This window comes from Zootoca vivipara, chromosome 13 (assembly GCF_965207765.1).
Source record: "Zootoca vivipara chromosome 13, rZooViv2.hap1.1, whole genome shotgun sequence".
NCBI lineage: Eukaryota > Metazoa > Chordata > Lepidosauria > Squamata > Lacertidae > Zootoca > Zootoca vivipara.
In genome coordinates, this window is record NC_142596.1 from 34455033 (window position 1) to 34471428 (window position 16396).

At 46.4% G+C, this 16396-nt stretch overlaps 1 protein-coding gene across 2 annotated transcripts in view; it reads left to right on the forward strand.

Moving 5' to 3' along the window:
- The window catches only part of PPL (periplakin), a 51142-nt gene that overhangs the window by 21948 nt on the left and 12798 nt on the right, over nt 1-16396 (forward strand). For both annotated transcript variants that reach the window (XM_035130852.3, XM_035130854.3), the window contains exons 2-11: nt 1387-1486; nt 3215-3369; nt 5054-5174; nt 8062-8187; nt 9278-9319; nt 10335-10496; nt 12316-12423; nt 12586-12681; nt 15348-15470; nt 15627-15773. In XM_035130852.3, the coding sequence (XP_034986743.1) occupies nt 1387-1486; nt 3215-3369; nt 5054-5174; nt 8062-8187; nt 9278-9319; nt 10335-10496; nt 12316-12423; nt 12586-12681; nt 15348-15470; nt 15627-15773 (1180 nt within the window). The remainder of the gene's footprint in view (nt 1-1386; nt 1487-3214; nt 3370-5053; nt 5175-8061; nt 8188-9277; nt 9320-10334; nt 10497-12315; nt 12424-12585; nt 12682-15347; nt 15471-15626; nt 15774-16396) is intronic.

The following is a 16396-nucleotide window of genomic DNA, read 5'->3' on the forward strand; positions in this document are numbered from 1 at the left end:
TCCACTGCTCTCAAGCAAAGATTGCATGACTAGGTTTCAATGTAGGAAACTTGATGGGGAATGTTCAAGGTTGAGTGGCATTGGGTTGAAGACAGTAATCTCTCCTGGGTGCCCAGAGGCCTTCATGGGTGGAGCAATCAACCACAACCTGCTAGACTGCAGAGACACCCATCTGAATTGCCAAATGCTTCCTCTCTTGTACAAAGCATCATCGATGGCCAGTTGCCAACTTTTGTCTATGGGCAGCTCCTGTGGCTCTTACAGCAGCATGACATGAATGAATTAAACTTTCGCCAACACTTAATTTCCCACTAGGGATATGTTTCACAGCCTGTCCAGTTGCTGTTTAAAAGCACAGAAATAGGACTGGTAAAAAGAAATTGGCAAGTGTTACACTGACATGGAGGGACCCAGGTGGCACTGTGGGTTAAACCACTGAGCCTAGGGCTTGCTGATCAGAAGGTCGGCGGTTTGAATCCCTGTGACGGGGTGAGCTCCCGTTGCTTGGTCCCAGCTCCTGCCAACCTAGCAGTTCTAAAGCACGTCAAAATGCAAGTAGATAAATAGGAACCGCTACAGCGGGAAGGTAAACGGCGTTTTCATGTGCTGCTCTGGTTCGCCACATGACCTGGAAGCTATACGTCAGCTCCCTCGGCCAATAATGCGAGATGAGCGCGCAACCCCAGAGTCGGTCACGACTGGACCTAATGGTCAGGGGTCCCTTTACCTTTACCTTACACTGACATGGCTTTGATCTTTAGCTTTGGGCAAGTCACGATCTACTAGCCTTGATTCCCCCCCCCCCAAAGCATTAAAATGGTGCGACCTCACAGGTTTGGGTGAAGATAAAGGTTGTCAAAGCATTTTGCAAATTAAAAATTAGACTAGCTATGAAAGCAAAGTGCTTTATAAACATTTATCTTCACCAGAAAAAAATCCTTCAAACACTACACTGAAGTAGTCTACTGTTCTTTTGATTTTACTGACTAGTTCAGTCAACTGCTGTTTTTGTAGTGTTTATTTTGTAAGATGTTAGGGCAGGCATCCCCAAACTGTGGCCCTCCAGATGTTTTGGCCTACAACTCCCATTATCCCTAGTTAACAGGACCAGTGATTGGGGAAGATGGGAATTGTAGTCCAAGACATCTGGAGGGCCGAAGTTTGGGGGTGCCTGTGTTAGGGGCTGAGTGCTTCCTGGAATCCCCTCCTCCTCTTATTCCAAAAATTGTGGCCAACTGGCTGCAGTTATTTGGTGGTGAATTAAAAGCACTTTGCATATGCACTGGGGAACTCGTGCTCCTTGTATCTTATATCCCTGAGTGAGCTCCTGGCTGGCTGTGATCTGCTGTTTTATCCTTCTTGAAATCTCTCTTTCCCTCTTCGCAGCATATCCAGCAAGGAGTTGTCTGAGCTGATTGAGAAGTTGCAGAAAAATGCTGACCAGGTGGAAAAGAACATTGTGGAAGCAGACTCTAAGATGCAAAATGTGAGTTTATTTTATTTCAGCATTCTTATACTGTATACACTTTTCATTTTTTTTTAAAAAAATGACCTTAACATGGTTTTTACATAGAAATGAACCATATTAATAATGGTGCAGCAATAAAATTGCTAGCACATTTGCAAAGCTAAGCAGGGTCTGGTGTGGTTTCAAATAGGTTGGGGCTGAGTGTTGAGATTCCTGGACTAGATGACCTTCAGGATCCCTTCCAACTCTTAAGATTCTATGAATCAAACACAAGAAAACTTAGATAAAAATACAATTAAAAACTAGCAATAAAACACAGAACCAGAGCTGAAAAAAGTAACAAACAAAATGTGGCTTCTGAACATTTGGGGGGACCAAATAAGGTGATATCCACACCTTATATTTAAAACACATCTAAAGCAAATGGTGTCCACCAGAGAATCTGTAGTTTGTTAAGGATACTGGGAATTCTCTAACACAGCGTTCTCAAAACCTGTACAAAACTATGTTTTCTAGGCTTCCTTTTGGGTGAAACATCAATTCAGACCAGTTTAAATGTAAATACAGCCTAAGGTGACAAATGTCCATCTCTAATTATACAATTCAGATTGCAACATAGGCTTAGTTCCTGCTTTCTAACCTAGCAACAGTTATTGTTTTGCAGGACTCGACCTACCATTAGGCAGTGGAGGCATTTGTCCCTTAGCGCTGCCCCATCGACCTTTGTCTGCCTTCAGCCAGCCCCATCTGCCTGCCTTCTTACATCCAAACAGTTTGGAGTTGGGACTTGGCATTGGCTATCAGCTCCCTCCTCCTCTTCAGTCTCAGTGTTCCCTAGTAGAACTAAGCAGGGAGGAAGAGGTTGGGGGACAAAACTAGAATGAGTTGGCTCTGCCTGCCATTGGCTCTGGCTCCACAGACCATTGGACTTCCTGCTTTCCATCCTACGGGTCCCAATGGGCACCAGCCATGAGCCAGCAGCCTCTGGCGGCTGATCTGTGTTGTGTGGTGGCAGCTCCTCACCTCACCTGGCTACTCCTTTTGAGTCAATAGCCATTCTCCTCTGCCAGAGCTCTGCTGTAATAGTCTCCTGGCCTGATGTATGGTGAAGAATGATGTCATATAATCGTAGAGTTAGAAGGGACCCCAGGGACCATCTAGTCCAACCCACTGCAATGCAGGAATCTCAACTAAAGCACCCCTGAAAGATGGCCACCCAACCTCTGCTTAAAAACCTCCAAAGAAAGAGAGTCCACTGCCTTCAAAGGGAGCCCCTTCCATTGTTGAACAGCTCTTGCCGTCAGAAAGTTCTTCCTGACGTTTAGTTGGAATCTCCTTTCTTGTAACTTGAAGCCACTGGTTCGGGTCCTACGTGTTGAAGAAACATTCAATTGCCAGTCTGGTCAGCCTCTGTACCTAGAAGGAGGGAGGTGCCATTTTGTCTTTTGCTGTAGACAACAAAATGTCTTGGGACAACTCTACTGCTTCGTTAGGAGTCCCACTCTCCTAACGTTCTAACCCTACAGCTCTATTGATTCTGTTTCTATTTTAACACAATGAAAATCAGGCCAGAGCTGTGAGTGAAGAACAGAAGTGGGATGGATCTGTTTAGAGAGTGATCCCTGGATCAGTTCTTCTTCCCTGTAGGTTTGGGGGTTGGGAAGAGGACCCGAGATGCTTCTTTTTGCGCTGTGTTGATTCTGCTGTTTATATAAGCCTGCTCTCCCTTTCCAAACGCTCTCTCAGGACCTGCACAAGCTTAAGGCCGGTCAACCTGCTGAGTACCAAGACCTCACGGCAGATAAGCTAATAGAATCCGATAAGCTCCTCTATGTCCTGGATGGGGATGCTGCCATCGCTCGTCATATGAAACACCCACAGGGAGATATGATCACGGAAGAGTGAGTCTGGGGAAGCCAGTAGGGCAGGGGTGGGGGAACGGATCTGGGCAGAGTGCTAGATCCAGAGTTGGGCCCTCCTTTTGTGCACTATTTTGACAAATGGGTGGGGCCACCCACCCACTGGCAGGTGATTAAAAGTTCAAGCCAAGGGAGCAGGCAGAGCTACAGTGCTAATATCAGAAATAAGCCTCTGCCTGCTCTATGACTGTAAAAGGCAGCAACAGAGGCTTAGCTTGATAGTAAAGTTGTACTCCTACAGTGCTAAGATCAGAGATAAGCTACTGCCTGCCGCCTTGTAAAGACCAGGCAGAGGCTCACCTCCAGTCTCGGTGCTAAGCACCACAGCACTAAGATGAAATATAAGCTTAGCTAACACCTAGGTTGGAGATAACAGATCTCCACACCTAATATCATATTACATCAGTTGACTGACAGGTGGGTCTAGTTTGCCCCAATGGCCTTGAAGGCCAAATTTAGAGGCCTAATGTACTCAATTAAGCCCATGGGCCAGAGGTCCACCCCCCCACTGCAATATGGGGTGGTGCTTGACAGGGCCGTCTCAAGCACGTCGGGCGCCCGGGCGCCGTGGTGCGGAGATCACTCCGGTGGCCCCGCTCCGTTGCTTGCTGCGTCTGGTGGGCGGGTGCAGCACGCAGCATGGTTTCCGCGCAGCTCCCCCCTACCAGACCCTGGCGCCCCCCGCCACCCAGACTACCCCTAACTTTCATCTAGGGGGCAGCAAATCTGTCTGTTACCAGTCGATGCCACTTTAGCACGCCCTCAACCATAAGTCCCGGTTTGAGCACCAAAATACATACAGTGGTGCCTCGCTAGACGAATTTAATTCGTTCCACGGGTCTTTTCTTATAACGAAAAATTTGTCTAGGAATCCCATAGGAATGCATTGAATTATTATTTTTTGCCCATAGGAACGCATTAATTGAATTTCAATGCATTCCTATGGGAAACCGCGATTCGCTAGATGAATTTTTCGTAAAATGAATTCGTCTAGCGAGGCAACCTCCACTAGAAAAAAACCTTTCGTTAAGCGAAAATTTTGTTAAGCAGGGCATTTGTTAAGGGAGGCACCACTGTATTTTGATTTAAAGCACATTCTCCCCCCACAAAAAAAATGCATTTCTATATATGTAAACGCACATTACATGTGTGTGTATATATATATATATATATATATATATATATATATATATATATATATATATATATATATATATATATATATATATATATATATATATATATATATTATATATATATATATATATATATATAATATATATAATATATATATATATATATATATATATATATATATATATATATATATATATATATATATATATATATATATATATATATTCAAACCAATGCATTAAGCTAGTTCAGGTCAGGTCTTCTACCACCCCCCCCATTTATCTTCACAACAGCCCTGTGAGGTAGGTTAGGCTGAGAGAGCGTGTTACTGAGTAATTAGTGTAGACCCTTTAAAAATCCACACTTGGAAAACAGAATTAAATGATATGACTTTTTTGGGGGGGGGGTGATCCAAAATGTTTCACTTTGAGGAAAGTAGTATTGCAATTAGGGGAGGGGGGGGGACTCATTCGTCCACACGTTGTTCGGAGAAACCAGTAATTGCTTGTATTCTCTCTCCTTCCTTCAGCATCCGGCAACTAAAGGAGAGAGTGGGCAACTTGCGTGTGAAACATGAGCAGATCTACAACTTCACCCCACAGGAAATTGAACCTCAAGTCAACTGGACCACGGTGATTGAAGAGAAGCAGGTGAGTAGGTGCTTTGCATCCAGTTAGTGAACACCTGATCTGTTTTTTTCTTTAGATTTGAGCCATTTCTTCCAAAATGTGGGCTTTGGGGGCATCCAGCGCAGCACCAAGTGGAGTTCTCCTGCACATCTCCCTGGAACTAGAGGTGTAGTGCAGTAGAGAGAGAAAGCTGGGCTTGAACCTTTCTCCCTGTTGTGGTAGATTTCTGTTTGCCAAAGAGCCTTTAAAAACCCATTCTGGGCCTTAACTCAACATGACGTTAATTGCCTGAATCCTGGTAACTTGCATGGGAGATATTTGTTTGTTTTGGTATGTATGTTTTTTTTGGGGGGGGGGGTAAGTTGAAGCCAGAGCAGCATTTTGGACCAGTGGTGGGGAGAGGGAGAATTTAGCTCATCCTCCAGCATACCCTCCAAAAGACCACCCCCTCACCCCAAACAGTTGTTTGCAAACCTTCCATTTGCTCCATCCCCACCCTCTGCAACCCCAGTACGCCTCAGACTTCCCTTTAACAGAGAGCCAGTGTGGTGTAGTGGTTAAGAGCGGTAGACTCGTAATCTGGGGAACTGGGTTCACGTCTCCGCTCCTCCACATGCAGCTGCTGGGCTAGTCCACCTTGGGCTAGTCACACTTCTTTGAAGTCTCTCAGCCCCACTCACCTCGCAGAGTGTTTGTTGTGGGTGAGGAAGGGAAAGGAGAATGTTAGCCGCTTTGAGACTCCTTCAGGTAGTAATAAAGCAGGATATCAAATCCAAAACTCTTCTCTCTCTTCTCTCTTCTAATTGCACATTTTAAAAAGTGCACATTAACATAATCCATGCACTATAAGCGTTGCCTACCTAGTTTCTTTATATATAATTTAGATTTCCTATCTCAACCACAATGTCCCAGAATGGGCTACAACAGTAAAATACACAATTATAAAACAAATACAACGGTTACAATCAGAAAACAATAAAAGTGGGGGGGAAACCCCTATTAAGAACAGCTCCCTATATATAAACCAATTTAAAACAATTCCATATATTAAAGTTAAAAATAGTTACAGTGCTTCTATCCCTGGGATGAAGCTCCCTTATTTGTATGGGGTGGGCATTCAGAAATGGTACCTCCCACCTGTAGGCTGGCATGTAGCCCAAGAGTAGGTGGAGCCAGAAGAAATAACAGGTGGAGGCAATGACAGGCAGGGCCTCTCCTCCTCCTCCTCCTCCTCCTCCTCCTCCTCCTCCTCCTCCTCCTCCTCCTCCTCCTCGCTGCTGAATTCTGCAAGGGTTAACACTAAAACTAAGGAGGAGGATGTGTTGTCACCTGGACTGGTAAGTAAGTAAGGAGGTAGGTAAATAGCTGGGAGCTGGCTGAGGGCAGACTGAGGTTGGTGGGAAAGCCCGACTTTCGCATGGATGGACCTGTCTCCATCAGCCCCTAGTCTAGCAATGAATTTACTGCAAAGCTCACACAGTGTCAGTTGTTGTGAATGAAAGTCCTGCCCCTGCCCCACTCATCAGGTGCCTGGGCACTGTTAATCAGCTCACAAAACGGGGTAGAGAGATAAAAGCTTTAGGCTGCCAGATCTCTTTCCCGCTGTTGATTTTTGCTCCTCTTCCAGTTGCTTTGTCAGCTTCCAGTTGCAAATCCCCCCCAAATCCTCCCTGGCTGCTGGCTGGAGATGCCCCCCAGCTTTTGGCTTAATGAGAGGCTTTGTGCAGCAGCCCAGGTTCTGCTAGCTTTGCAGTTCTGTCTCTGGGCTGCCTGGCGGGAGCTTCCCTCCCTTTGCCAGGGGCAGGGCACGGCTATCCAGCATCACAGGAGGGAGCCTTCTGCATCTTGGCTGAGCGCCATCCTGTGCAAAATTGCAACAAGTGGGCTTGAAACAGGGCAGTTTTGTTTTGGAGGAAGGGAAAGACAGCAGCAACAACAATCTAGATACTTGCATCTAGGGACGGGAGACACATTCAGTTCAGTTTGCATTAAAAGGTTCTTTCCAAAACAAGATGCAAGCTAAAATGCAGCCATTTTTTGGAAGCTGCACTTTGCTGAATTTTGCAGTGCTGAATTTTGCAGTGCATCAGGCCCAGCCACCACTGGGACACCTGGAGGTAGCGCTGCATTGAAATCTTTTCTTTCTGGCCTCGCCAAAAGGGGTTGGTGATTTGTTGCCTCGTTCCCAAGACTCTCGCCTTTTCATTTGCAAGGTAGCCAAGGGTGGTGTCTCTGTTTCCTTCCCCATAAACATTTCTCCAGTGCACTGCAAACTCTCTGGCTGCCCGTGCTTGCTGATTTGAAAAAGAAGAATAAGAAAAAACAACCTATGGGAAGAGTTACCTGTTTTCCCTTTAATTGAACATGGTTTAATTAAATGACTTTTATTGAAATGTGGGCACCCAGGAAGGCTGCAGAATGCAGATTGCTAGAGACGTGGTTTGTAGAATGACAGAAAGGACGCTCAACAGCATCCACCTGCCATCTCAAAAATAAGGCAAATGCCACAAAATCCCTACGTCCCACCCATAAGGATTTCCCTTGATTTCCCTGTACTCTGATAATTTTCAAGTGCAATTTCTGATGAGGAATGTTAAAAAAAATGCAGAGGGAATTTTTGGTGCAGAACTGTCTGCATGCTGGTGTAGATGAGTGTCCAGCCTTCATTTCCCAGGCTTGGTGGACTACAACTTCCATCAGCCCCAGCCAGCTTAGCCAATGGTCAGGGATGATGGGAGGTGTAGTGCAACAACATCTGGAGATCCAAGGCTGCAGGACATTGGGCTAAACAGGCTGATGGGTTGACTCTATATAAGGCAGCCTCCTGTGCTTCTATGCTCTTGGCCTCCTTTGTTTGCCAGGAGTTTGGAGGAAAGACTGGAACCTCCCACTTTTCTTTTACCACTAGGAAATATTGAACAGCAAGGGCTTCGGCACTGACTTGCCATCAGTCAACGGTCAGGTGGAGGAGCACAACATCTTCCATAATGAAGTGATGGCTATAGGACCGCACATCAGCAAGGAAGGTGACAAGGTACCATGTGCTTCTAATGCCTGCTTTGCAGTTCTTTGGCAGGCGGGAGGAGGAGGGAAGGGGACAGAATTGGTTTTGTGCAGTTCCTGTGCCTTTAACCAGGGACAGGAGAAATCCAACTGGTGTAGCTTCCCCCCCCCCCGTCACAGGGGCTCCGATGATGAGGAAAGCTGAATCTGTTGGATTTCTGCCTGATGTACCCCAGCTAAAGGTTCAGGAGCTTCAGGGATCTCTCAAAAAGTGATTCAAACACAGTTCAAGGGCCAACACCACCTTGTGTAGCGGGTTTGAGTAAGTGTTGCAGATGTTACTTTGTCCTACCTAACTCTAGCTCCTCTCCTTTCTCCTCCACAGCCCTACATAGTCTTTAAATGAGAGACTCTGTAAGCTTTACTCTTTGAATGAGAGAGGTTATTTGTTGGGGCTGCCACCGCGAGGGGCTGTCCATTTGGGGCTTTTCAGTGGTGGTTCCCCATTTATGGAATGCCTTCCCTAGTGAGGTGTGTCTATCTCACTATTATTAATTTTCAGGAGGTATTTGAAAACATTTGAATTTACTGTTTACTGAATCTATTTTTTATAATGTTTTAACTATTTTAGAATGCTTAAGAAAAAGCTTATGCGCTGGCTGCTCTGGGCTCTTTCGGGAGGAAGGGTGGATACAAATCCAATAAATAAATACGCAACAAAACAGATAAACACACCAAGACCATGTGTTGTAGTGGTTAGAGAACCAGACGAGAGAGGAGAGGATTCCCTTGGTATAGGATCACTGGAGGAAGGATAGTATAAAAATCTAATACACAAATCGGGGTAGGTAACCCCCAGCACAAAAGCTTCATCTGCTCCCCTCCATCGTTTTCCACCCCTGCCCTTCCCAAAGACTCACTGATTTTGGCAAAAAGGAAAAGAAATGAATTAGACAGAACCCAGTACCCTCTTGGGGGATGCAAATCACCTCCTCCCCAGTGATCGATTCATTTGATTAAAAGTAGCATGCACACAGCAAGTGTGTTTCCTGTGGGAAGTGTGGTACCACCCTCTGTTGGGGGCCTTGTCTTTTGTTCATCATCTCTTTGTTTGTTTCCAGGAATATATGAGTGGGCTCCAGGTGAAATATCAGAAACTGCTGGTAAGACCTTGTTCTTTTTATTTCCCGTCCTCAAAAGATCAGGGACTAACTGGTACACCCAAGCAGTTCAGAGGTGATGTGAGGAGACTCTTGGGTCCCGTTCATACCATATACAATGTGTATTTAGTGTACACAGCTTCCCCCAGAGAATCATGAGAACTTTGGTTTGTTAAGAGTGCTGGGAACTGTAGCTCTGTGAGGGGTGCAAACTACAGTTCCTGGGACTTTTTGGAGGAAGCCATATGATTTACATGTCTGTTGCATGTATGGTGTGACTGAGACCTTGGTTGGCATGCTATGTATGCCCCGTCTGAATTAAGACAGCGCTGAGGAGGATAGCTGCATAGTCTTTCCATAGTTCAAAACGTACTCAAGGTGACTTACAACATGGGGAAAAAATTACATGATTATAAACATAACAAAAGTACTCATAAATAATAAAACATCGAAAAGTACACAACCAAATTAAAAATGTCCACATAAATCATAATAAGATAAAGAAATAAAGATGCACAAAATAATATCAATAACAATCCACCCAACAAGACCCCCCTAAACTGTGTCCCAGAGCATGAAGCCTTGATCAGTGCCAATAAGTATTTAAGGGCCCTTTGAGTCATACCCTGAGTGTGCTCTCTGTTGTTCCTTACTTTGACCAGAGCTTGGTCAAAGTGCAAAAAGATACTTTACACTGCTATTCCTTCCTTGCCCCTCCCGTTCCCAACTCAATGTGGTCTAGAACAGGCATGTCAAACCTGCGGCCCTCCAGATGTTTTGGACTACAATTCCCATCTTCCCCAACCACTGGTCCTGCTAGCTAGGGATCATGGGAGTTGTAGGCCAAAACATCTGGAGGGCTGCAGGTTTGACATGCCTGGTCTAGAATCTTGACACCAGGAGACAGGAGTGCACAAGTTATGTATTTCACAGTAGACTTAGCCCTCTCTCGAGTTGCTCTCTGTGACTTCCAATCTCCAAGCCTTGACGGTTGGCAAAACTCCCTCTCTGCTTGCAGTCAGGATCCCAACAGAGGCAGCAGGATTTGAACTCACTCCAGGATTACATGCAGCGCTGCACCAACAAGCTCTACTGGCTAGATCAGCAGGCTAAAGACAGGATGCAGTTTGACTGGAGCGACCGTAACCTCGACTACCCAAGCCGCCGGCGCCAGTACGAGGTACATTTTCTCCCCAGAGCTTACCCCCCCTCAGGAGGCAGTTTGACTTTGAGATCTGTGTGGAAAATGCATTCTGGAATTTGGATCTGAATTATTCAGCCTGAATCGAAGCTGAAGGGCAGAAATATATTAAAGGAGGTGGTAATCATCGTGAATTCCAGTGTGAACTAATCTGATCTGTACATCTTAAGACATCACAGGCCCTTTGTATGCACTATACTTTCAAAGCACATCCGAAGCCCATTTCCCCCCCTCACAGAAGTCTCGGCCCTGTAGTTTGTTAAGGGTTGCTGAGAATTGTAAATATGTGAAGGGTAAACTCAGTACTCAGAATCCTTTGAGAAAGAATGTGTTTCGCATATGTTTTAGAGGTAGTGTGTACACAGGTGGTGATATTCTTGTTGCTAATTACACTGCATAATTTTAGACTGTAAACTGCTCAGGATTGAGACCTGCCTTTGCTACTCTGGTATGTATCCAACTACGTGATTTTCAGACTAGAGCCATTTCCTTCAGTGGGTCTACTCTGGCTATGACTGTTAGATACAACCCTCTTTAAGTGTTACATACACTGGGTGATAGCCAACTAAGCCGTCCTCAGAGCAGATCCATAAATTTCAATGGGTCTCTTCTCAATATGACGAACATCGGCTATCCCCCATGTCAGGGGGACTCTCTAGAGGGAGCCTCCCCCCCTGGTCATCCTGACCAGCACTTCGCCCAGCGACAGCACGAGCAGCAAGTTAAGAGGAGGGAATGAGGAATGGAGCGGAATGGAGAGAGGGCTCAGTGAGGCATCTGAGCCCTGGCAACGCTATGGGGAACAGAGCGTGGAGGAGGGGCTCAGAGATGTGTCAGAGCCTTGGCACCACTCTGGTCGGGGGTCAGCGGAGGAGAGGCTCAGCGAGACGTCGGAGCCCAGGCACCACCCTAGCCAGCAAGAGGGGAGAACTTTCTTTCCGGTAGGGCGAAGGGGTGGCGTTTCGGGGTGCCCAGGCTTTTATGCTGGCCAAAAAGCAGACAGAAGCCATTGCCGGGTTCTGAATCGGACAAGGTGGTCATGTTTTCTGCTATCTCTGCACTGTAAATAGTATGCACAATAAAACTCTTAAAGACAGAGCGGACTGGAGTGTCGTTACTCGAGAGTAGCCGCAACAACCCCCTGACAGCCTATATTTATTTATACATTCAATTAAGGAAAATAAACCTGGCAAGGAGACAGAAGAGGTAACCTGTGAAGAGAAACTTTGTAAACTCCAACGACCTCGATCCAACCAAATGCCCTGTGTGGAATGTGGTTGAAACCAATGTTTCCTTCACCTGCTGTGAGTCACGGCAATAGTGTTAGTAGAAAATTCAGAAGTGTTGTTCCCTTCATGATAGTCACAGCCACACCCCTTCTAAGACTATGCAATAATAACAACCAAGGATGCATTGCAACCATCGGTGCAGATCTCCATGTGTTGCCTTTCACCTGCATCTAATAATTCCCTGTGCCTGTACATGGGGAAATGATTTGGACTGCTCCAATATCTGTGTTTTCCTTGAAGTTCCATTGTACACAAGAGAACTTGCACACCAGTCTCTTGAAACTGAAGCCCCTTGTGTCTTCAGTGTTCCTCCAAGAGCTTAGTGCTGGAGCATTTAGCAGCTGAAAAGCTCCGCTTTCATGCTGGGTGGTTCTAAGCATGCTAGGGACAGGGGCCCTGCTGCGGAAATAGTAATGGGTGCTGGATCCCCCTGGACCACTCTGCCACCGGGTTGTGGACCGCCCAGACTTAAGATGGTAAAGTCTCTGCTTGCTTGCTTCTCCCTTTAGAATTTCATCAACCGGAATTTGGAAGAAAAAGAGGGAGCGATCAACAAGCTGCACGAGGACGGCAATAAGCTACTGGCCGAAACTCACCCTGGGAAGATCCCCATTGAGGCGAGTTTGGCTGCTGCCATGCACATGAGGTCCTTTCTCCACCCCCAGCTGGTACCCTATCAGAGGCTCTCTTGGTCCCCGAGAGGTGCCTCCCGAGAGGTGCCTCCCCCCCCTGCCCTTCTGTGACCTACTAATCATTACCTGCTATCCTCTTGCTTGCAGGCTCACATCGAGGCAGTCCACGCTGACTGGAAGGAGTACCTCAACCTGCTTATCTGCGAGGAGAGCCACCTCAAGTTCATGGAGGACTATCACCAGGTACCTTGCCATTGAGGACACTTAGAAGGAGGGGCTGTCAGAAAATGCCGCAGTGTATCTTTGCCCTCTAGCAAGATTGCTCCCATTTGGGATCTCAACCAATCCAACTTCCTTCAGGATACTGTATACCTCAACTGGAGTTGGTCATACTCAGAGAAGCCCTATTAGAATTTATGACTACTTTAGGTCCATTCATTTCAGTGGGCTTATACGCAGCTAAGTTTTACTTGGAGTAGACCCATGGAAGGACCCGAGTCAGTCATGCCCATTAATTTCAGTGGGATTGCGGAGTGGAACTTGCATTGAATCCAACACAGTGGATCTACTCCAGACAGAATCCCTACTGTTGTGCCCCCTTGTGCTTTACCTGGTACCTGCGAAGACCCCATTTTGAGGGGCCCAGTTGTCTTTTCTTTTACCTTTTGGCAGTGGCTGGCTTGAGTCCGGTTGACTTAAATGATTTAAACCAGGAAGGAAAAAAATGCCAAGGGGGGGGGGTGAAGGGTGATTGTGGTTGTCTCCTGAAATTTGCTCATATTTCTAGATGTGACCACTGCTCCTCCAAAAAGGTTGGGCACCGCTTCTGTGAACTGTCCCCTTGCTCAGTTTTCTGTTTTTCTTTTCCAGCTGATATTCAACATTCCATAACCCCTGGTGATCACTGAGCATGCTCAGTCCTCGGGTGTTTGGGTTGTTTTTTTTTAAGAGGAGGGAGGGATTTCCCCCACCTTACTTTTTGGGAGGGGGGAGGGTATTTCTACATTCCTTGAGATTTCCCCAAGCATGCTCCATTGTGTCTGTTTCCACCAGCATGGCAGCACTAAGGGAGCGATGAGATGGGCGGCCGTAAATGGAACAATTAGTGGCAGTGTTGGAGGCCCAGAGGCCTGGTTGTCCCATAGAGCAGCTGTGGGCAGATTTCAGCCTTGAAGGATCTACTTCGTTTTCAACCCTGAGATCCACCGCCCAGGGCCTGGTGCAAAGGGCACACACTTCTGAGCCCAGGGATTTGTTCTGAGCAAGTGAGTCAGATGTTGCCATTTGCAGAGAAGGACAGCAGGGAGGTGGCTTTTCTGATAATCAAACAGCAAGCTGTCCTGCCAGACAGTTTGTCTAGCACGGCTTCGTGTTAAGCAAGCAGGTACCCAAGTTGGGTGCTGCAATGCTTGCTTGTATGGGAAACAGCCAAAGGAGTTGGTGAGAAAACAATCTTGCCCGACCTGTTTTACCCGCCCCCCCCTCGTCACTCTTTCCTGAACCTCTTTGCTGTCAGGTGTTACCGATCAAGCAGGCATCTGCCTTCTGCAGGTGGCTCAGAAAAGCAGAGGCTCCCAGATTCTGTGCTCTGATTGTCCTCGGGGCAAAGGCAGGCATGTCTCTTTGCTTGGAGAATTCCCTAGTTAGCAGGTACTGTAATATTTTGCTGCCCTCCTTCATTCTTCTCTTTTCGACTGTAGATAGTAGTAGTACTTTTTGACTACTTGAATTTTAGGCAAGAGGCCCACACACATTTTAGGCAAGAGGCCCTATACAGGCTCCCGCTTTTGTCTTTAGGGTGTGAGAGACTACAGTATAGCATAGTGGCAGAGCAGGAAAAAGGTCCCAGGTTTAATCCCCACCTTCTGCAGGTAGGGGTGGGATAGAACTCTGCCCAAAATCCTGGAGAGCTGCTGCAGGTCAGTGTAGGCAATACTGAGCCAGACAAGACAGCTTCCTTTCTCTTATGTTCCTATCTGACCAGATGAAAGGGACAACAGTCTCTTTTAATAGTTGCACTGAAGGGGGGATTGGGATAGAAGATGATGCTTTTCACAGAGGTGGGAGAAAAGCTTGTCCTCTTTTGCAGGTTGTAACCCACTTCCTGTTTTTTTAAAATACATAAATCCCCAAACCCTAAAAGAAACATAGCACATAGTTTGCATTTTAATTCACAGTTCCTGAATACACAAACTGAATTTCCTTCAATGTTGCAGTTCTCTGAATTCTGCAGTGTGGTTCCTACCGACCAGTGTGCTCAAAAATGCATAGATTACGGAAAGGTGTGCATAAAACTGCATCTGTTAGAGAAATAACAAATGCAGAAATGCATTATATTGGAGAAATTGCCTTGCAAAAATATGTACATTTGCCAAAATTACATATGGAAATGTGTTGATTAGGAAAATTTCCCACTAAAATGCTCACAAATTCTCAAAGGTGTTTTTTTAAAAAAATCACAAATAGTTGCAGAAATCCAGAGCACTAAATTTAAGGTTGGAAAAAAGAGATAGAGGACCAAAATTGATAGATTGAGCCATCCCTGAATCTATCTTGTTTAAGATAGGGTTTGGAACCAACTCCCATAAGCCCCAGCTAGCATGGTGAATGGTCAGGGAAGACATGAGGTGTAATCCAGCAATATCTGGAGGACCACAGGCTCCCATCCCTGATGTGGAAGAGAGAATAGTATTTCATTTTTCTAGAACCCCCCATCCCAGGGCCTGTAGCTGGAGCTTCTCCTTCTCCTCCACTCTACCAACAAGTGAGTTTTTGCCTTGCAGGGAGAGGGGGAGGGGAAAGTACCCACACCCCTTTGTGACAGTCATGTTGTGAGGGTGCAGTGCATTGTTTTTCTGTCTCAAAGGGGGATCCTTTGACTTTTTTGAGTTGCTTCCCACCCCAAACAGTTCCAAAAAGATGCTAAGGATGCCCAGGACCTTCTCAGGAAAGTGGACACAGACCTGGACCAGAAATACAGCCCGGATTTCAAGGATCGATACCAGATTGAATCTTTGCTGAGGGAGCTGGAGGCAAGTATTGAGTGTGAGAGTGGACTGCAGCTGCGCATCACACTGAGCTATGGCCCTGCCCCTCTGCTTTTGGCCAGCACAGCTTTGTCCATATCCCATTGTCTGCCTTGATCATCTCTTCCCTGGTGCATCAACATTTTGCCTTGTCTTCACCAGGACCAGGAGAAGGCCTTGGACAAGTATGACGATGTGGTGAAGTCCCTGCAGAAGCGCAGCCAGCAAGTGCTCCCTCTGAAGTTCCGCCGGGAGACCCCGCTTAAGCCCATCCCGGTGGAAGCGCTTTGTGACTACGAAAGTGAGCGGGTAAGAAGCCATGTGGCCCCTTCTGCTCATCACAGGATGGTGCAACGGGCAAAAGGTCCAGGTGGGGCAGGGGATATATTTACTTGGGTACACATTTGAATGAGGCCATACCTAGGTTGCATTTCTTGAAACAATTGTCCAACCAAAATTTCGGTATCCTTTGAAATTCAGACTTCTCTGAATTTTGCAATGCAGTTCTCTAACCAAAATGTGTCGATTGGGGAAAATCTTCCAGTATGGTATTGAGACTGCTGCTAAAACGCGCGGGGGGGGGAGCTCCATTTTAGCAGCATTTTCAATGGAAATTGCTCGATACTATTGGAACAAAGTGGGCTTTCCTTCCAACTGTTGTTCATGGGGGAGACGATCCTTGCTCCAGCAAAGGAACAGCCAGAAGCTCACTTTAAGTCCCTGGTTGTTTATTTGAAGCCACATCAACATCTACCTGAAGTTATAAGTCTGGTGTGGAGCAGGTGGACCTGGCCAAATGAGGAGGTCTTGTGGGCCATATTTGGTCTACAGGCTGAAGGTTCCCAACCTTTGAACCTGCCCTTTCATCTGTAGAGCCAAGTTTTGTTTCCTCTGACTGCCAGTGTTTGTCTGGTCTCAGGGAGAGGTCTTTC